The 22,620-nt window shown below is 42.9% G+C and overlaps 1 protein-coding gene and 1 long non-coding RNA gene across 2 annotated transcripts in view; one reads left to right on the forward strand and one right to left on the reverse strand.

Moving 5' to 3' along the window:
• Positions 1-1,670: 1,670 nt before the first annotated feature.
• Positions 1,671-19,399, reverse strand: LOC137436162 (uncharacterized). The gene is made up of 4 exons (XR_013625021.1): positions 19,370-19,399; positions 10,590-10,690; positions 9,610-9,739; positions 1,671-2,751 (listed from the first exon to the last, which is right to left on the reverse strand). It is a non-coding gene; the product is annotated as an uncharacterized LOC137436162 (long non-coding RNA).
• Positions 9,570-22,620, forward strand: part of LOC137437010 (leucine-rich repeat-containing protein 17) — a 41,798-nt gene continuing 28,747 nt past the window's right edge. Inside the window, exons 1-3 of the mRNA XM_068131308.2 lie at positions 9,570-9,669; positions 13,633-14,534; positions 16,762-16,917. Coding sequence (XP_067987409.2) covers positions 13,709-14,534; positions 16,762-16,917 — 982 coding nt within the window. The 5' untranslated portion in view covers positions 9,570-9,669; positions 13,633-13,708. The remainder of the gene's footprint in view (positions 9,670-13,632; positions 14,535-16,761; positions 16,918-22,620) is intronic.

A 22,620-nucleotide genomic window follows, 5' to 3' on the forward strand; every position in this document is an offset into this window, starting at 1 on the left:
GGTGTAGAAACATCTCAAAGATGATGAAGAGAAATGGGAGGCACCTGAGCTAAATTTCAAGTGTCATAGCAAAGGGTATGAATACTTATGCAAATGTGACATTTCAGTTTTTTCTTTTTAATAAATTTGCAAAACTTTCTAAAATCCTGTTTTCTCTTTGTCCTTATGGGGTATTGAGTGTAGATTGATGAGGGAAAAATGAATTTAAACGATTTCAGCACAAGGCTGAACATAACAAAATGTGAAAAAAGTGAACGGGTCTGAATACTTTCTGAATGCACTGTAGATGTGCCACCTTTATTTGTCCTTTTAGACATTCTCTTATTTGATGTCAAGGTGTATCTGTGTCCTTGCTCATTAATGAGGTTGCTCAGTGGGTCCAGCGCCACGCAAAACATGAGGGGTGAAAGGCTGTCTCCCTGGAAAATTCCTCGATGTATCTTCTCTCCTGGTATTTCGATATTTCCTTCCGAATGCTGTAATATCAATGTGGTATTTCAAAGCTCCATTGCTTTCTCTATCAGTTTGATTATTTGGGGGGTTGATATTGTACAAGTGCATGCATTTTATCATCCATGAATGTGGAACACCATCAAAAGATTTTTTCTAGTTTATTCATGTGTAGATAATGTTGTTCTTCTTGTATTGCAAGTTTCGAGTTTTTTTTGTTTTGTTTTTTTTTGTTTTTTTTGTATACTGAATCGAGGCTCGTGAAAGAGCTAACATTTATTTCACAAACAAATCAACCAGACAAACAAAATATATAAAAAGAGGGAGCGGAAAACAAGATGGGGAGAGAAGGGGAAGCACACAACCACAACATTTGAGAGCAGGGAGAAGTGTGGGAGGGAGAGGGCTTGGGGGGAGGAGGCGTGGGAAGGGGGGTTGGGAGGGAAGTGTTGCCTTGTTTAGTAGGATGTGGTCTATCATTCCATAGCATCCTCTTTTACATCCCTTCTGTTCTGCTTCTCGGGCTCCTTCTTGAGTTAGGTGATGGTATATCATTTCTGGGATGATTCCCATCAGGAGTTTGTACGTTGTTGGCAGACAGGTTATTTATTGGTTTATACCTGTGAGGTAGTTGGGTCTCTTCAGACTTTGGGATGAGGTGTTAGATGTGTTACCTAGTATGAGCCACTCATCCAAGGTCTTCGCCCCTTGGATAAGTTTGTTGTCTGCTCGAGCGTAGTGAGTGTGGAGAGCATCTAGTTGCTTTAGCCATGAGTTTGGAATTCCATCCGGGCTTTTAAAGTTTGGCATTTTTGCCGGTTTTATTTTTTTCTTGATTAAATATCACTGCAGGCATTTCCTTTAGATGTTTTTGGATGTTTTTTTTAATGCCTCCACACCGAAGGTGGCTGGAGGCATTATGTTTTTGGGTTGTCCGTTCGTCTGCCCGTATGGGCTAAACCTCGTTTTTCTCAGCAACCGCATGTCCAATTGAGACGAAACTTTCAGGGTAGGAGTGACACCCATGCAGAATGTTTTTTTAAAATAATGGTGACATAATTGGTCACGTGGTATGGCAGCCATCATGGATTAAACACAAATAATTAAAATAAATAATTCTCGGAAACAGCTGAATGGAAAAATTTGAAACTTGGCACATTGTCAAGTACTCCCAATGGGGAACAAAAGCATGATAATGATGACATCATAGGTGAAGTGTATACCAGTTATAAATGTTTTAATCGAATGCCTTATCATAAAAATCTGAAATTGCATGCACATGATCTCTGACCCATTTGCATTGAAATATGAAATTTCTGACATCTTAAGTCACATGGTTTGGCAGCCATCTTGGATAGAAAAACGAACATTATCTGATCAACATGAAACTTCATAAACGTGATCACCTACCCTTACATATGCAGAGTGTACATATTTGATGCCATATGTCACGTGGTTTGGCAGCCATATTAGCTTAAAAGCCGATATTTTAATATAAAAGCAGTCGTAAAGGTAGAGCATGGCGATTGTGATATATGACAGGTTCGATGATATGTTCGGCATGAACGGCATATAAATCAAAATGGCAGAGTGTGGAGAGTCATCCACCGTACGCCATAATGACATCAGACGTAATCACATCACTCTGTCATGTGACCAGATACTCAGCTCTGATTGGTATACGTTTGAGGGGACATACATACATACATACATACATACATACATACGTACATACATACATACATACGGACGGACAAACACTGTTCTAGACGGCTTTGCCCAATGGGCTACGCCGTAAAAAGCAAATTCCTATTGTGGAGGGTCAAACTTTGATGCACTTTGACCTCCGGTAAACCCCTTTAGGCCCCAATTCTTTTGATGAACAAACTTTAGTCACAACACAACAAATATCATTTGACCCAAATTTGGTCGCAATCCCATCAGCGGTTTCGGAGAAGAAGTTTCAAGTGTTTACGGACGGACAGACGGACGGATGACCCGCCATCGCATAAACTCCTCTGAACTTCGTTCCAGGTGAGCTAATCAACCAGAGTAAGTTTAGGCAAAACAAAATGACCTTTGCTGAGAGGGAGAAAATGTCTAAAGACAACAACATGCAAAACAGCTGTAAAGGACATCTGTAATAAGCAAAGAAAGAAGGAATGAGAATGCGAGTCGGTGATTTGATACCCGATGACTTACGGACAGACAAGAATCGGTTAATGTGGGAAGGTCATTCAGAATCAGTGTACGAAGTTCACTGCAGCATGATGCCACTGAGCTGTATCCATTAAAGGAGATCTGTAATGACAACAGAGAGTACTGTAGTATATGATTGATTTGAATTTACAGCATCTACAAAAATGTATATGCTGCTTGTAAATTTACAGCACAATTTCCTTGTGTTGAGTGAACACATGCTATTATTTTACTTGTTGCATCTTTTGCACAGGACCCGACTATTTACTAGTCTCACCCCAAAGGGGTTGAAAGACCCAAAGGGGTCATAGGTAACACCCGTCTGCCCGTCTCACTTTAAAAATGTCTTTCTCTGCAACCGCTTCTCCGATCGATGAGAAGCTTTAAACAAAGGAGGCAGGACTCCCCATGGAGAATATTTTATTGATAACACTGACGTCATAGGTCATATGTTATGGCAGCCATAATGGATTGAAGGAAAAAAAATCGACATCATCGTCTCCAAAACCATTCAATGAAAAATATTGCAACTTGTCATATGTCAGCAACTCCCTATGGAGTATGTAGGCTGTAGGGTGTTAATGATGATGTCATCGTTGAAGTGGTATTCCAGCCATAATTGGTTGAATTGAAATCCCTGTCCAAAAATTCGGAAACTTCATACAGTGCCTTCAGAAAGTATTCACACCCCTTGATCTTTTGTTGGGTTACAGCCTGAATTTCAAATGGATTAAATGTATATGTTTTTTTCACTGATCTACACATAATATCCCATAATGTCAAAGTGGATTCTTACTTTTTAGAAATTTTTACAAATGAATTAAAAATGAAAAGCTGAAATGTATTGAGTCAATGAGTATTCAACCCCTTTGCTATGACACTCCAAATTGAGCTCATGTGCATTCAATTTCGTTTGAACATCCAATTTCCTTGAGCAGAAATTCTACCATGAAGTCCATGGAACTGTCCGTAGTATTCCGAGATAGAATTGTGAGGAGGCATAGATCTGGGGAAGTGTATAAGACAATTTATAGTGTTGAAAGTTCCCAAGAGCACAGTGAGCTCCATCATTAGGAAATGGAAAGAATATGGAACTACCCAGACTCTTCCTCGAGCTGGCTCTCCGACCAAACTGAACAACAGGGCAAGAAGGACCTTGGTCAGGGAGGTGAATAATAACCCAATGACCACTCTGACAGAACTAGAGTTCGTTGGCTGAGATGGGAGAACCAGCTGGAAGGACAACAGTCTCTGCAGCACTCACAAATCCAGGCTTTATGGGAGAGTGACCAAATTGAAGCTACTCCTGAGAAAAAGGCAGATGATAGCACACCTGAAGTTTGCAAAAAAAGTCACATGAAAGACAGAGCATGAGGCAATATATTCTGTGGTCTGATGAGACGAAAATTGAACTCTTTGGCCTGAATGCAAAGCACTACGTCTTGCGGAAACTAAACACAGCTTTCATCAACCATCTAATACCATCCCTACCGTGAAGCATGGTGATGGCAACATCATGCTATGGGGATGCTTTCAGCAGAAGGGACTGGGAGACTTGTAAGGATAGAGGAAACAATGAATGGAGCCAAACATAGGCAAATCTTTGAGGAGAACTCGCTTCAGAGTGCAAAATACCTTAGACTGCGGCAAAGGTTTATGTTCCAATAGGACAATGACCCCAAGCATACAGCCAAACCAACACAGGAATGGCTTCAGAACAACAACGTGAAAGTCCTTGAGTGGCCCAGCCAAAGCCCAGAATTGAATCCCATTGAGAATCTGTGGAAGACTTGAAGATTGCTGTTCACCGACGCTCCCATTCAACTTGACAGACCTTGAGCAAATCTGCAAGTAAGAATGGGAGAAACTCCCTAGATCCAGATGTGCAAGGCTGATATGGACATACCCAAGAAGTCTCGAATCCGTAATCACTGCCAAAGGCTCTTCTACGAAGTATTGACTCAGGGGGCTGAATACTTATGTAAAGTAGATATTTCTGTATTTCATTTTCAATAAATATGTAAATATTTCTAAAAACACGTTTTCACTTTTTCATGATGGGGTATTTCGTGTTGATCGGTGACAAAAAAAATTAAATTTAATCCAGTTTAAATTCAGGCTGTAACACAACAAAATGTGAAAAATAGTTAACAATACTGTATTATAGTGTTAGTTAACAATATAATTTGTGTTCAGGATGAGTGCGCAAGATGAGACTATGTGCTCCCGGAGTGCAGTTTTAGCTATGACCAGAAATACAGTGGAATTTTTTTTTCCTTTCCTTGACTCTCCCCCACCCCCAATATATGTACTGCCCCAAGACTCCATACCACTCACTGCCATACTGTGCATAGTGTTACGTTTGTGGGGGGAAGGCAATGATTACCTTAGAGCCAGGTAGAATTGTGTAGGTAGTGAAGAATAAGAAACCCAATGTATCATAAGTAGAAAATTCGTTTAGACCAGATGTCGTGTAAGCGCGTATAAGTGCCCCGATGAGAGGGGTGGGGTTATGTTAATTAGTTAGGGATTATGGGTAATTAATCCCCTGTATGTAATGGCCTCTGTTATTTTTCCTCTGTTCCTTATGACAATGCAGGACACACACATAGGCAGGAAATCGCGCATTAATGACACTAAATAAAAGTGACTGGAACAAGACATTGAACAATACCGCTGGTGCTGCCAGCAGCCACATCACCACATCAAGCAGGCAGGTCCGGGAAATCATGCCTCCAAAGAGCAGTGATTGGTCAGGACACCAAGAGCAATTAGATGGCACGAGCTGATAGGAGCGGACACGCAGACGTCGTCGTCGGATGACGTCAGAGCCTTGAGTACAAAGGAGTGAGAGGGCCGACATTTTTCTCTCTCATTTACTGGGTTTGGTGGCGAACAGTCGTGTTCCCGACATTTTGTCTCATTGGTTCGAACGCTCTCTCCGGGCTGGCCTCCATAGCGAACGGTCACATATACAGTCACGTGAAAAAGTAAGTACAACCCATGTAAAGTTTTGACTTTTTCAACATATTTCCACATAAAGCTATTTGATCTTCATTTCAACAATATTGACAGATAAAGGTGATATAATATAACAAATATCATGAAACATTTACATTTTGTAGTCCATTATCTAATTTAAATAAACATAAATGCAAATTTCGCATGTGGAAAAAGTAAGTACACCCCTACATTTATCACTACTTCAAATACCTAAAATTAGAATCAGGTGCACCAGCTCAGGGGCAAATTATTAGAACATCATTAGAGAGGTCTTGGAGGAACCTGTCTTGTTTAAACCTCAGACATTTAGTTTGGTTTGCTCTTTGTTGTTGAAGTGTGTGGTGTCACCATGCCTAGATCAAAAGAGCTCTCTGAGGCCTTCAGAATGAAGGTTATAGATGCCTATGAGTCTGGGAAGGGATTTAAAAAGATCTCCAAACAATTTGAAATCAATAATTCGACTGTCCGGAATATCATCCACAAGTGGAGAAGATTCCAAACAACTGCCCACTTGTTCAGGCCAGGCCGCCCCAGCAAGTTCAGCCCGAGAGCAGACAGCAAGATGCTGAAAGAAGTCTCTAAGAACCCCAGAATGTCATCACAGGACCTACAGGTAGCTCTTGCCGCTGTTGATGTCAAAGTGCACGAGTCTACCATTAGAAAGAGGCTGCACAAATTTGATGGACATGGGAGGTGTGCCAGGAGGAAACCTTTACTGTCCAGAAAGAACATCAGGGCAAAGACCAGCACTTCTGGAACAATGTGCTCTGGACAGATGAGTCAAGGTAGAGCTATTTGGCCACAGTACCAGAAGACATGTTTGGCGAAAACCAAAGACAGCATTTGACCACAAGAACCTGATACCAACTGTAAAGCATGGTGGTGGAAATATTATGGTTTGGGCAGCTTTGCTGCATCAGGGCCTGGGCAGCTCACCATCATATAATCCACTATGAATTCTTCATTGTACCAGAGGATGCTTGAGGATAATGTGAGGCCATCTGTTGGAAAGTTGAAGCTCAACCAAAGGTGGACCTTGCAACATGACAATGACCCTAAACATACCAGTAAATCCACCAAGGAATGGCTGAAAAGAAAGAAATGGAGGGTTCTGGAATGGCCAAGTCAAAGCCCGGATCAAAACCCCATTGAGATGTTGTGGGGGGATTTGAAACGAGCTGTGCATGCAAGAAACCCCTCAAACATTGCACAGCTGAAAGAATTCTGCATGGAGGAGTGGGCAAAAATTTCTCCCAGTCGATGTCAGAGACTGGTAGACAGTTATAAGAAACGCCTACTTGAGTTTGTTTCTGCCAAAGGGGGCAATACCACCTATTAGAGCCAAGGGTGTACTTACTTTTTCCACACGTGAAATTTGCATTTATGTTTATTTAAATTATACAATGGACGATATAATGTAAATGTTTCATGATATTTGTTATATTATATCACCTTTATCTGTCAATATTGTTGAAATGAAGATCAAATAGTTGTATGTTGAAATATGTTGAAAAAGTCCCAACTTTACATGGGGTGTACTTACTTTTTCACATTACTGTACGGTGCGCTCTTGAGTGAGGGACATTCATTGAGAACGGTCACAATTTTATACCTCTCTCTGCTTCGGGATTTCACAATGCTCGGTCGAAAATCACGAGCGCTCTTGGCTTTCTCCCGGCTTGTGGACCAGAGGTGAACGGCCGCCGATAAACTCTTGCGTTGGAACATTGGTGCCGTGCAACCACAGTTCATTGCGCTCTTGCGCTGGGAGACGTGGGTGCTGGTGAGGCGGACGACGAGCACGAGCATGGCTGAGTGAACGAGGGCGCGCTGAAGCCTACTTCCCACCAGGGCCTGTGCTGTGCCCGGATTGCGTGCTCGGGGCCTCGACCATTCCCGACGGGGTTCAGGAGCCGCTCAGAGCTAAGTGCCCACAAACACACATTTTTACCTTCGTTCTTTTATATTTCCCCTTGTGTTGTATACGAATCTGTATGGGGACGTCCTGTTTAGGAATCTTAATTTTATCGTGCATTTCTTTGTTGCCGGCATTCCTTCAATAAAGCCGGTAATTTTGTACATTATAAATCCGTGTGGGTTTGAGTTGATTATCGCAGGTTCGAAGATGTTCGGGTGGACCCGTGCAGTTAAGTGCTCGCGGCCCTTCCCCCACTCCCCCCCCCCCCCCCCCGCCGCCCCACGCACGTATAAAGAAGGTCCGCCATTAGATTGAACGCCTCAGAGTTAAAGCTCGTTTGGTCATCTGTCGCCCTGCGGTGTTCACTACAGGGTAGACACACAACAATAGTATAAGTAGATGGACCCAAACCAGATACCCTAATCGGTCTTGTGTTAGATTTTCCATTGATTTATTAACCCAGGTTGGCAGGATCGCCTAGAGGTACGCACACCCACTTCTGAGCTGTTTAGCCTGGGTTTGTAGCTCGACCCAGCTATAAACTACCATTCTGGTGTTTCACATGCAGGGTGAAGCATCACTGTGTGTGCCATCCATTGGATGGATATTAAGCTGGGTACTCTGTTTGCTGGTATTAGTTTGTGGACGTTAAAGATCGCACATTGTCTTTTGTGAAAAGTAGGCGAGTTATCGTCTCACCCTGAACAAATTACAAATTCCTGCCTGGATTGCTGGTAGTAAGTGGTCTGTTCTTGTTGGAGGTTCGTTGACACCAGGTTACACCACTTGCTATTTAAGAGTGAGGTTGCCGTCTGTACAGTAGCATTGTATTCAAATTGACCAGGTAGTTTACATGCCACACGTGAACGACCTTTTTTGGATACAAAGGGTAGTTTGTGTGTTACACGTGAACAACCAACACACGCACATTATGAACCTGTGAGAAAACGATCTAAGTTGATCTTTTCAACTCAGATAGGTAGACTAAGGTTGTCTAGGGTAGCAAGCCCAGCATAGGCAGAAATCACAATTAAAATGTATGCGAGGTGAAAATGACAAGCTCTCTTCATTTTTTTCTAATTGTAGCATTTCTACATTTGCTTTTGATTAATAAGAAAGACCTTCCTCTTCGGTATATGGGACAACATTTAGTTTTTGGTTCTGGCAAAAATAATAATGGCAAAATAATTAAAACTATATTTAAACAATTTACTTATTCGCATCATAGAAAACTACTCTATGCATTGTAAGCATAGAAAACTGCTTAAAATGCGAGTAAAGAAAAAGAAGAGTGTTTGTCATAAGTTTCCTTATTCTGCAGTGACATTTACAAATCTGTGCATTTCCTGTTCTCATCCACAATAAAACTAAAGTGACTGAACCACCTTTAGAGGCCATTTTTCCCCGCAGAGCAGGGTTGGCCTTTATTGGGCACCGTGGTCCCCTTTTTGAAGCAATGTTTTATGGCCGGATGCCCTTCCTGCCACCAACTCTGTTAGTCACCTCTTACGACACACAGGGAATTACCAGTGAACTGGTTCTCAATTTGCCGACCTCGAAAGGATGATAGGCTGAGTCAACCCCCCTGGTGTTCATTCAGCAATCGACCGCGATTTGAACCCAGGACCCTAAGACCCCAAGCCGGCACCCTAACCGCTAAGCCACCAGGTGACTTTATTAGCGCTCTAATAAAACTCAAGTGACTGTTGAATAAAAAGGCACACTATCTAACCCACCAACACATGGAAGCAATCGAGGCCTTCCAGTGCATTCTTGAGTGCATTCCAATGAGCTGAAGAAGGGAGGGGTACAGGAGGAAATGGACGGCAAAAGAAAGCAGAAGCTCGTCCAAGGGGGAAGGATTTTTGGCACTGAACGCACAAGCAAATTTTACCGCTGGAGTTCCATGCTGTCATTGGACAGCAAGTTCAATTTTTGGCAGCCAGCAGTGAAAACCTGGAAAGTCTCTCTCTCTCTCTCTCTCTCTCTCTCTCTCTCTGATTCCTTACGCATGTTGTATGTGAGGGTGCCAGTGGTACCTGAACACAACCGGAGAGGTCCAGATGGCCGTGTCTGCAGCATCCATGACAAGCTTCAAGGTAACGTAGACCCTTTTCTGTGTATCCGCAGCAGTACACAAGGCTGAGCCACCGTGGTGTTGGGCTGTGGCTGTGCACAGAACAGTACAGGTTACACAAGCTATTTGTTGTGAGATAGAGATTGCTTCGACCACAGCCTGGTTTCTTATTCCAAAAATAATGATCATTCCTAAGGAAATATGTTTTACACAATGTTAGGGTTTTTACCCCTTGAAAGAGAACATTTTATGATGATAAGTATTTTGAATGTACACTGTAGGGTGGCCCTTAAACGGGGTGAAAATTTTAAAATGTTAATTTGAATGTTCTCATGGCCTAAATGTGATCCATCTGGGATAGAAACACTGCACTCAAAATTTCATACAAGTCTGTTTATATTTGGAGGTAGTCCAGACACCTTCAAAAATCAAGATTTTATACATATATATATATATTTATATTTTATATTTCTAGTCCATAGATGTGATAATTATTCATAAGCATGTTTTATCAAACGGTGTTTATTTATTTCTGTGATACATACTGCATTATCTGTGATATGTGTTTTTAGTGTTACGTGACCTCAATCACATGACCTATAGGGGGAAATGTTCAAGGGTACTGGACTACCTCTACATATTCATGAATGTAGCTGATATTTGGCCTGCTTTGTGGTTATGGCAAATGGACCGGTTGTAGAGGGTGAGACCCTAACATTTCAAGCTTTCAAAAATAAGGACCACCCTAATGTACAGTCGTTTTTGTATCAACATCGCAGCGCCAAGCTTCCAGGCACAATGCCCGTCTGGCTGGTATGTGGAACTCAGCTAGTTCTTCACAGATTTTTTCTTTGCACATGGTTGGTGAAATTCAGGTTAAATATGCACATAAGCAACTCACAAAGTACATGCAAAAAATAAATTAAAGAAATACAAACGCACCATGCCAGGGAGCAAATTGAGGCATTTGAGATGTGTGTATGTGAAACATCGAGGAGGAGAAGCGCTTGGCATTTTCTCAAGATCCTGCTCAATGCTTGATCCTGACAAAAACAATGGTGCAAAGTCAATTATATGCTACAGGGATTGTCAATAGCTACAAAAATCCATGAAATGTAATACATACGGTCAATTGCTCACACTGGGGCATATTAAGTTCCTGTAAGTTCCGGCAGTCACCTAGAATTGGAAATATGATGAAAAAAGCTTTCACTTTGGCAAAATATATCCCTAAAAAAAACAATCTTAATTTCTCAATGTTGTATTCCAAAAGGCATTTTCTGTTTGTTGTCACACATTGTATATTCAACATAATCAACTACCCTTATGGCCATGGTCACATTACAACATTATGTATGTATGTATACTGTATGTGATGTTTCAGTTTCTGGATAATTCGAGCCTTGCATTATTTTTAAAATGTTTTTCTTTTTCTTTTTCTCTCTTTCTCTCTCTCTCTCTCTCTCTCTTTCTCTCTCTCTCTCTCTCTCTCTCTCTCTCTCTCTCTCTCTCTCTCTCTCTCTCTCTCTCTCTTCTCTCTCTCTCCTCTCTCTCTCTCTCTCTCTCTCTCTATATATGATCAAAGTTAATGGAAGAGCGAAGGGGCGTAGTGTAAAATGGGAATGAACTGACAATGGAGGCAAAGGGATAACAGGTATGGTAAACAAGGAAAGACAAGATAAAGGAGAATTTACAATTTGTAATTAAGAGAGTTGGGGTTCGGCAGGGTTAATGTGGATCTAAAGGGTTGTGGGTAGGGAAAGGAGGGGGGAAGAGGGTCACATGAGATTGTGGTACACCTCCTGCTTAAACTTTTTTTTCCTGAAAGGAAGAGTTGCATTAAAGAGCCACAGGAAGGCATTGTACCCAACACTGCATCATGATACCTGGAAAATATAAAGGACTGTTCCAGAACATAGAATCTGATCTGCAACCCAATTAATTTTCATACCCTTAATTCTAATCTTTGTAGAAACTGGCTGGTAATCTCATTACAATCTGTGTTCAGAGGCCTCTCCTTGGCAGAACTATCAGGCTGATCACATTTCAAAAAGTTCTCCAAAAGTGATTCATTGCCAACTCCTACTGGGTTCTCGATCTCCTTCTGCATCTCATATGCCATCTGGCCAACTTTGCCTCTCTTCCAAAAAAAACTTCGTCTTTCTAATGAATCGCACCTCGTTCATCTTTCTCTTCTCCTCTTGAGGAACCCACTTTCTCTTTCCATTATGTCTGGCTCCAAGGTTCCCAAGTAATGTTTCTTCTGCTCTTACTATTTAAACACGATCATGTGTGTGACCTTTATGGCTTGTTGATTGTGTATTTCCCACCAACCCCAGTGACAATGATTTAGCTCTATGCAAGGTTCCTTCAGGTAAATAAAACAATTAAAATGAAAATTAAAACTCTTGGGAAAATCTCATTTTAAAAACATTGTCAAACTGGAATGACACTCCTCGAGAGAAAATCTCGCCTCACGTGCTCATTCTGACCAAAAATACTGTTACGGTTCTCCACCGCCCTTCTTGTATTTACAAATTCGTCCCTTTACAAAGGGGGATTAATCCCCTTGTTCTTTCTGGACTTGGTGGAACCGAGACTTGAAACGCCTCTTCCGGGCAAAACGCAAGGTAGGGTTTCGGGACCAAGTCTCACTCGTACCTAAATCCCTGCGCCGCCACGGAAGCGAGGAAGCAAGCCTCGCACGAGCCATGTGTGGTTTGGGTACGCTGAGCGGATTGAAAATCACGTGGTCCGTGCAGTTTTAGTAGTGGAACCCGATTCGAGCGGTTCTATTCGTACCACGCTTAGCCAATGAGGAAATCACAGGAACGATCGAATGGAAAGGAAGAACACAGGTTTAATTATTCCCACACGTATATACAATGATCGGTGGACGCAGAGACACAGAGCAGCACTTAAACAGTCTTATCTTATCTCCCAGACTCGGGCCCGTCACACTCACATAGGGAATTGCAGATGGGTTGATGTTCAGCCAAACGCATCGACGTGGTCGTCCAGGACGGCCCCGTCCGGCTCTCCACGGTCCCAGCACGTCCCGCGAAGATGGAAGCAGGTGGTGGAAGGAACCTCGTAGCGTGTCTCCCGACAAAAGCAGCCGATGAGGTATAACGAGAATGCGCGTCTCTCGGCGCGGCTGGTGCTTACACAGCCGTTATCACTCGCGTGACAATGCACTGTACGCGGTTCGGCCTCCAGCTCAACCGAGCGTCACTTTATAATAGCGTGTATTCCGGTTCATGCGCGTCTTTCTTCACCCGCGTATGTCTCAAAGTTCTTTGACGCTCTCAACTCCTGCTCATCAACGATTCCTCCTGGTTGGTCAGTGCGCACGAGTCCTCCCTCTCATCAGCGAGTCCTTTGACGCTCAGTGCACGCGAGTCCTCCTTCTCTGCTGTGAGTCGAGTCCTCCTGGGGCAAGTCCTCTCGGGGGCTTTGTGCAATGCTTATATAGATACGCCCCGAACCTTCTCGAACCCCCTCAAACCTTCCAACCACGCCTGTGACGCAGTGCTGCCGCCACACCCTCTGAGCCCTGATTGGCGGCTCGTGCTTACCGTCAGCTCCTCTGCCGCCCATCATTCGGCTCTGCCCGACCCTCCTAGGCCTGCCTCATGTTAATTCGCCCAAAATGAACCAAAGTCAGCGCAAAGGGGCATGAGGCTAGGGAGGCTGGATAGTTGGTAGAAGTAGGACCTATTCTCCTGACTCTACTCAATGCAGAACTAACATAGGAAAAGGACTAAGCTCACAAATACTAAGAGATAACTACACTATCGCGAGGCTACATGTTGCTTGTGTGACTAACTATGAGGGGGAAATTTTAACCTTTATTATACTGACTGTACAAAACTCAAAACCGCAACAATACAATTGTTAACCAAGTGATTATTAAAACATTTAACCATACTTATGAAACGACTGTTCCTCTCCTCCGCACTCCTTTCTCTTCCCTACCCATTAGGACTGTGTCGAATGAACATTAGAACATCTGGTTTCAACGGGACTCAAAGCAATACAAGACTGACCAGTGCAGAAAAATGGTTGTCCTCCCCATAAAATGGCTGAGCCTGCTTTTTGTTACCACACTGGTAATTGTGGCTTTAGCAGTCGCTGTGCCTGAGTCCATACCAATATCCACAATACAAGACTGTCATGGAAAGTGCTCAATGACAGCACGTAAGCCTCGTGTACCTAGGAGTGTACACAGGTGCAAGAAGTACTTTATAGGGGTCCAAAAGACTCATGATTGCATGAACAAAGCTCTGCAGCAGCTTCCACGAAAAGTTGCATCTGACACCATAAACCTTCTCTTGAGCAGAAACGAACTTTCAACGTTGCCTGATTTTGCTTTCTCTGCCCTTTCTATGCTCAAAACACTCGACCTAAGCCACAACAAGTTACACGAGATCAGTGCCAACACATTCTCTGGGCTCAATAGTCTGCAGACGCTGTTGTTACAGTACAATCAGCTAACACATGCATCCGAGGAAATCTTCATTCATCTGCCGCTCCTTACATTCCTGCGTATCCACGGAAACCCCTGGGCATGTGACTGTACACTACGGGAGATGATATGGTGGTTGCAACTGCCAGGAAATCATCAGATGGGATCGTATGCAACATGTTCCTCCCCAGAGCACATTGTTGGGACAACATTAAAGCAAGTACAGATAAACATACTCTGTGAAAACAAGGTCTTACCAGTCTACAACCACGGGAGTGTGCTCGTGGGGAAAAAGGATGAGATAACAAAGCCTCCATTAGCTCTTCAGAGGAAATTGAACACAACGGTAGTCGGAGGATATAGCATACATGGCTGCTTAGAATCCCTGTTGGTGCCCATGGTAAATTGCCATGGCAAAGGTAAGGTTTACATGCTGTCACTATGAAACACTGATGCACAGAGCACGTATAAAGGTTGTCTTGTACCTGAAGGCAAACCTGAACTTTGTCACTCTTACTTATTTGGGTCTACATTGCATAATCAAGCAAATGAATCAAAATAATGACTTCCCAATATCTAAACAAAGCAACTAATCAAAGTGTTAAAAGAGATAGAGACAGATGAGCGGGGGGGGGGGGGGGGAGGGGGAGGGGGAGCGAGAGTCCCAAAAGGATTTTTGCAAATACATTTGAAAATCTAAATCATAATTTTTTGATACCTTAGCTCGTCCTAAAGATAGTTGATCCCTAGATAGATGTACTTCTACTATCTGGAGGGTGACGATTGAGTACTTTTTATGGGAAAGTGGACATCCTGTTTTCAGACTACTTTGCAGCATTTTGAGATCTAGTGTTTCTTTTTATTTCCTTTCTTTTTTTGTATACAAGATCGAGGCTCGTGAAAGAGCGAACATCAATCACAAAAAAGGACAAACGGACACACAAAGCATACAATAAAGGGAGCGGGAGACAAGATGGGGAGAGAGGGAAGCACACAAGTACAACAGCAGAGAACAGGGACATCGGGAGACCTGTGGGAGGGAGAGGGCTTGGGGGGAGGAGGTATGGGAAGGAGGGGGAAGGGGGTGGGAAAGGTATAAAACACATGGACACTGCTAGAACTCCCAGGAAAGAAAGAAGTCGGGATTTCAAAAAAAAAAAAAAAAGTGGATCTGGTGTGAATTAACGGAGGTAGAAAAGATCAAGGTTTTGGATGGGGGAAGACGAGAGATGGTGGTGAACAGCTGTTGTAAAGACCTGCGGGGAGGAGCGGGATTGAAGGGAGTGAGGGAGTTTGTTCCAGAGGCGGGAGTAAAGAGGAGTGAAGGTGAGCAGAGAGTCTTGATTTTTGGCATTGGGCCAAATTTATTGTTTATCTTGTATTGGGCCAAACAAATGATTGTTTTATGGGGCTCGATCTGGACTCTACAATGGGAAGTTGGAAAAGTCCATTGAAAATTGGTGATAACTTGCATTGTTTTCAGTGGATGATATCATGAAGAAGACACTGTTATATAAACCAGGTCTCTATCCGCCCATCCCTAAGCAACATGTATGTAACCCAACGTGTTACATTAACACACGAGGTCCAGTTTGAAAGTAATTGGTTAATTCTATGCTGGTTCTTGCTGATATCAAGTATTATGTCATGGTCACAGTTGTCCTGGGGAATTCGTAGAGTACTGTTGCATTTCTGCAAGAAGAGTCACAGCAAGTTCCACAAGACATTTTTTTCTTCTGGAAGTCAATCATGTCCACATGGCACAGACTTCATGGTAGTTCAGTGAGCACATGCTGCAATGAGTCTTGATTAACTCAGATGCATTAAGTATTCAATGTTTCCTCACCTGACTGTAAATTGTGAAAATAAACTTCCGTATTGCATCATCAAATGGCTGATTTATAAGATACTCAATACAGACAGAGAAGAGAACAACTGAAACAAACTCTAACCAAACCCCAAAAAATGTAAACCATGCAAATGATCAAAATATTTACCTGCGCCACCAAAGGTGGATGGAGGTTATGTTTTCACCTCTGTCTGTTTGTTTGTCTGTCTGAACAAAACATCTCAAAAGGTTGTGGATGGATTCGAACGAAATTTCGCAGAGAGGTAGCGTATGTCACACGGACAAAATGATTAGATTTTGGTGAAGATCCGGATTCGGATCCGGCTACTATAATTTTTTAAGTGATTCTTCACCATTGGGATATAGGGCCAAAAACGATACATAGCAGGATATCTCAAAAGGCTATGGAGGGATTTGGACAAAACTTGGTGGAAGGGTTGGGTGTGTGACAAGGACTAATCGATTCGATTTTGCTGAAGATCTGAATATGGATGCGGATACGAGAGTTATTCAATTTTTAAGTGATTCTGCACCATTGAGGGAGCGGGCGAAAAGCGAAATATAACATGATATTTAAAAACGTTATGGATGACTTATGACTAAACTGGGTGAATGAGTTGGTTCAGGTCCGAATCCAGATCCGGCCTATCATTTTGAGACAAAACAAACTGTTCAGCCTGGCGGAGGTATGCCCTTCACCCAGTTCCGTTCTAGTCCACCATGCATTAGCAAGATGGGCCACATGGCCTCAGCATGTTTACATTTCCATGAATTATATTGTACGTCTCTTCTTGCAGGCCTTATAAACGTTCCTGGAAAGCTCCCATGGGCTCTAATAAGCCTGGATCTATCCTCAAACTCCATCAAGCTCCTCAGGGCTAAGGAGTTCCATTCGTACAAAATGCTGAAATCCCTCAACCTCCGGAACAACAGCTTGCAATCCATCCGTGCAGGTTAGTGCAGGAATTACTCCGGTTTGTAGTTGAGATGTCAATATTTAAAGCTTCCTGGTTGGAGTAAAAATTCCAAAGCATCCCTTGGCCTGCTCTGTATTTGTTGAAAGATAATGGTCACACCACGTATGCCTGGAAACGATGTCATAAGGTTGTGAAAACCTGTCTTTGTACGTGAATGGCCAGCAGCAGAGTGCATTTGGCAAGGTGGTGAAACCAAGACGACATAAAATTCACTTAATACCATGGTAAGCTTAACATTTATCTTGAATGAAGAGGTGCACACCCATCGGAGCAATAAAAGAGAAAACAAGTACAAATACATTCAAAGTACACCGCCCCATGCCAAATAATTAAATATCCTACAGCGCGGCATTGCCGGGGCGCCTCCGGCGCCCGGCAATACCGCAGTGCAGCTCATTGAGGCTGCATTGGGAGGGAGAGGTGTACACTAATTGATTGATTAATTGTATAATTAAAATCAATAAAAGATTATCACAAAATATTTTCATAATCAATTGGCTAATCGCATAACTAAACCACTAGTGCTTCATCCGAAGATGTATCTTTCAGAAATTTAATTAAATAAGTCATTAATAAAAAATAAAAAAAATTAATTGATTACTCAATAAATAATTAATCGATTAATCAATAAATAATTAATAGATGAAATGAGTAATCAATAAATCAAAAATATCCTTGATAGCCACATCACTTGGTCACTCATGTCCAAATATTTATTCCCAGCTCAAAAGGTGCCTGAGATATTGGCCAAATGAGAAAGAAAATAAATAAATGATTAATAATGAAAATAAAGAAATAATAATCATAAAAAATTAAATTATTAATCAATTTGGTCAGAGAACACATAAACTACCACTATTTCATCAGAATCTGTAACTTTAAAAAAAAAATTTTTTTGGCATTAATCGAAAAATTAAATAATTATTCGATTAATTGATTAATTAATAAATCAAAAATATCCTTTGCAGCCAAATCACCTGGTCATTGGCATGTCTAAATATCAGCTTCCTAACTCAAAAGGTGCCTGAGTTAATGGTCAGAAGAGAAAGGAAATTTGATTAATTAAATAAGTACTTAATTAATCGCTAATAATTAAATAACTCGTCAATTTATTGATTATTCAAAAAACAAAAAATACCGTTTTTGAGAAAGGACTTGCTCACTCTTGTGCCGAAATTTCAGCTTCCTAGCTCAAAGGATGGCTGAGATATCTCCCGGACAAACAAACAAGAAAACAAGAAAACAAACAAGAAAACAAACAAACAAACAAACAAACAAACAACCAGAGTGAAAACTGAGTACTCCCTTTCAGCGTGCGCGCCGAGCCCCCTTCGGTGCCCGGCAATGACGATTTGCAATGCCTGGAGATGGCATAGGAAAGGAGCGGTGTACAATTAAACAAGATTTGCTGCTTCTGTAAACGAAAACCCATAAAGGATGGATGTTTTTTTGTTGGAAAGCAATGAGCAGCTTCACTAAAATAAAAAACAAAAAGACGTTACAGAGCCATTGCACCTCCTGGTCTAAAGGGTGAAAGAAAACACTTTTGTAATGTATTGTCGTAAACCCCAAACTCTTACACAGATACCCCATGGGGCAAGGACCACATTGCCCAAACCATGTGTTGGACCACCAATCCCCAGCCATGTAGTGAGCAAGTGATAATAAAGTGCAGGCCATGAAGCTGGCAAGCAAGTGCAGCTAATTCATAAACCATATGTTATATGTTGTGAGTTGCAAATAGAGCACCGGAAGTTAAGATTTATTCTCGGCTGCTCTCTAATGTTGTCTCGCGATCTTTGTAATACGTCTCAATAAAAAGTCAAATAAAGAAATGTTTAATAACAACTGCATGAGCACTTAAGAAAAAAAAACCCATAATGGTAATATAATGTCTCCGTTGCCAATAAGAGGATAACGAATTGAAAGCACATTTCAACTTGAAAACTCATAAGATTCTCTATTTTAGGTCAGCCCATGTCGATTGTCGAAGAGATGAACTTATAAAATTGGTCATGATGTCCAGATATCTGTCCATCCATCTGTCTGTGCGTTAACCTTTTGCTACTCCTCCCTTATCACCTATAGGGCTGCAGATTATTGTCAAAAAGTGCCTTTAAAATGGCGGAACTGGCAACCAGCTTCCTACCAGCTACTTTTGGTATTTTTTATAAAGTAGGGGCCTTGACAAGTTCACAAACCAAAAATACCCAGAATACCTCTGGGGGAACAATGAACATGCTTAAATGACGTCATCAAAATGGCTGCCAAAATTGTAAAGTTTAGCATTGTGTACAGGTGCTGACGTGGTACCTAACCGTTTATATAGTAGTTTTATCTGTCAAGACAAAAAACATCAACCTTTTCCTGGGATGAACACTTTCATTTGTAGAGAACCGGAGAATAAAAAGAAAGGAATAAAACTTACAGCAGCGAATATGAAGCCACCAGAAGTTCGTGAGAATGTGCTTACAACAATGGTTAACTTTAACTCTAATCATTAACTCCTTGCCATCCACCGTTTGCCCTTCACGTGACTCGTGGTGGTCCCTCTCGGCTCTCCCCCCGTTGGTATTTTTGTGCACATAAGATTGTTCACGGTTCTGTTTAAATATTATTTAAATATGTATAACCTTTCCCCTTCAGTGTTTTACTCAGTGGTATTTTACAACACGCTGTTTTTCTTCCTATTTAAAAGGCTTTTCTCAATTTCCTCTCCAACTCATTCCACCTCAAAAAAAAGAAATTCAATATCTTATACGTCTCCCTCACTACATGGTCTAAATTCACATTCATTCCATCCTTCCTCCATCATTCTGAATCGGATTGCTAACTTGAAAATCACAACAAACCCAATTTGTTTTCAATGTTCGTCTTTCATTAATCATCCACTTTCTAAACTCCCCTCTTGCCCCTCCCATCCAAATCCCTCCCCTAGCACCTACACTCCTAAACTCCCCCCTTGCCCTTCCACTCTTAAACTCCCCCCCTACCCCTCCACTCCTGAACTCCCCCCTTGCCCTTCCACTCCTGAACTCCCCCCTTGCCCTTCCCCTCCTAAACTCCCCCCTCACTCCTCCCCTTCAAAACTCCCCCCCAACCCCTCCCATTCAAATCTCCCCCCATACCATTCCTCTCCAATTCTCCCTCCTCCCCCTCCTCCTCAAAGCTGCCTCCTCCCCACTTCGTCTCCCTTCTATCTCATACCTCCACCCCCCCAACCTTCTTCTTTCCTCTGCCCCCCCCCCCTCAAACAACCCCTCTCTGTGCCTCATCCCTTCACCTTCAAACCTTTCATCCTCCTCATCCTTCCCTTTCTTGGAACTCTTCTGCAATCTCTAACACACTAACAACTGCTCTCCCTACCTCCCCCTCTCATCCTTCATCTTACCCTACTCCTCCCCTCCCCTGTCCTGTACCCGATGCTCCCCCTCTCTCTTCATTAACGGTATGGACCTCAAACATCCGGGGCCTTCGCTCAAACCTGACTGATCTCTCCATACAGGTTGCTTCTGAAAATCCAGACTTGATCTGCTTAACAGAGACTTTCCTCCTTCAAGATGTCTCTGATTCCTTAATATCTCTTCCTGGTTACTCCCTCCTCCGGTATGATAGACCTGAGCCTCGGCCTGGTGGTGGGGTGGCTATCTTTATCAAAAACTCTCTTCCTCACTCTCCTTGCACTGCCCTCTCTCCTCCTCACCCCCAGGAGTACCTCTGGCTACGGCTTCCTCTCCGCTCCCACCTTTTGTTCATATGTGTTCTGTACCGTCCCCCAAACAGTGATGACTCCATCTACATTTCACTGTCTGACAACATGGACCAACTTCTATCCACTCATCACAACTCTCCTTCCTCATATGTGGTGACTTCAATTGTCATCATGCCACCTGGTTGGGTGTGGGTTCCTCTCTCACCAGTCATGGCACCTCAGCAAAGGACTTCTGTGACTCACTGGGATTGACACAATCTGTCAATTTCCCGACCCGGATCTCAGCCAATGGAGTATCTTCTCTTCTAGAATTGGTTATGACTAACTTCCCTGCTAATGTCTGCTGCTCTTCTTCTGCTCCAATCGGTTCTTCTGATCATGTGCTTGTCAAAGTGGACATCTCTCTGGCCATTCTCAGAGAGCGTCCTCAGCGTCGACGAGTCTGGCATTTCACTCAGGCCGACTGGGACGGTCTTCAAGCAGCCATCAATCGTCTGGATTGGTCTCCCATCTCCACTGCCTCTGACATCAATTCTTCCTGGGAATTCTTCCAAAGCAAACTGATCTCTCTCATGCACAGATTTATCCCATCTCGCCTTCAGTTGTCTTACCCTTCCTCCCGTCCATGGTACACTGAATCTTGTGGTGAGGCAGTTGCCCTGAAACAACTTGCCTTTGCCTCTTGGAAGGCTAATCCAACTGAAGGAAATCTCAGTTCCTTCCACCAAGCTCGGAACAAGTGTGTGTCTACCCTCAGGAGTGCCAGGAAGCACTATCTCTCCTCACTCAAGAATGAACTCTCAAACCTGTCTCCTTCCTCCAAATCCTGGTGGCGTCTGGTCAAATCCGTTTCTGGTGTTTGTTCCCCCTCCATCCCCTCCCTTACCTCAAATGGCCACACAGTTGACATCGCACGTGACAAAGCCGAATGCCTCAACTCTGTGTTTGCCTCAAAATCCTTAGTCCCAAACCCATCTCTCTCTGTTCCCACCTTTCCCAGTCGAACCAAACTGCTCCTGGACTCTGTGACCTTCTCTCCTGACAAGGTGGAGGAGTTTTTGTCAAACCTCGACTCTGATTCTGCAACTGGACCAGATGGCATCAGCCCACGGGTCCTAAAATCCTGCTCTGCCGCTCTATCTCACCCTCTCTCTGTTCTTTTCACCCTATCTTTTGCTCAAGGTCATCTGCCAGCATCCTGGAAATCAGCAAACATTACCGCTTTACACAAAAAAGGTGCAAAAACAGATCCTTGCAACTACAGACCAATCAGCCTGCTCCCAATTATCAGCAAAGTCATGGAATCCATCATTGCTTCGGATATGAAATCTTTCCTCTTCTCCAATGGCTTGATCTCTGATCATCAATTTGGTTTCAGACCAGGTCACTCTACTCTGGACATGCTGCTTCTGCTGTCTCAACAATGGATGGAGGTCCTCAATGCCAAACAGGATATCAGAGCTGTCTCCCTTGACATATCACGTGCCTTCGATACGGTCTGGCACCCAGCTCTGCTCACCAAACTCTCCTCCTATGGTATCCATGGAAATCTCCATGCATGGCTTGCGGACTTCCTCTCTGGTCGTAGTCAACGTGTGGCCCTGAATGGATTTCTCTCATCTCCCCTTCCCGTTCAGGCTGGAGTTCCCCAAGGCAGTGTGCTGGGCCCTGTGCTTTTTCTGGTCTTTATCAATGATCTCTCCGACTCTCTGGAAAATCCTCTGTATCTCTTTGCTGATGACTCCACTCTCTGCCGCTCCATTCCTCTTCCCTCAGATCGGCAGTCTGCAGCCTCCTCACTCTCTGAAGACCTGGACAAAATCACAGACTGGTCAAACATGTGGAACATGTCTTTCAATCCTGACAAATCTCACACTCTTACTATGTCTCTCCGAAAAGATCGACTGGACAACCCTCCCATCTACTTTCTCAACAATCCTCTCCAAGAAGTTCTGTCGCTCAAGCTT

Source organism: Myxine glutinosa, chromosome 11, assembly GCF_964187855.1.
Source record: "Myxine glutinosa chromosome 11, kmMyxGlut1.1, whole genome shotgun sequence".
NCBI classification, from domain to species: Eukaryota; Metazoa; Chordata; class Myxini; order Myxiniformes; family Myxinidae; genus Myxine; species Myxine glutinosa.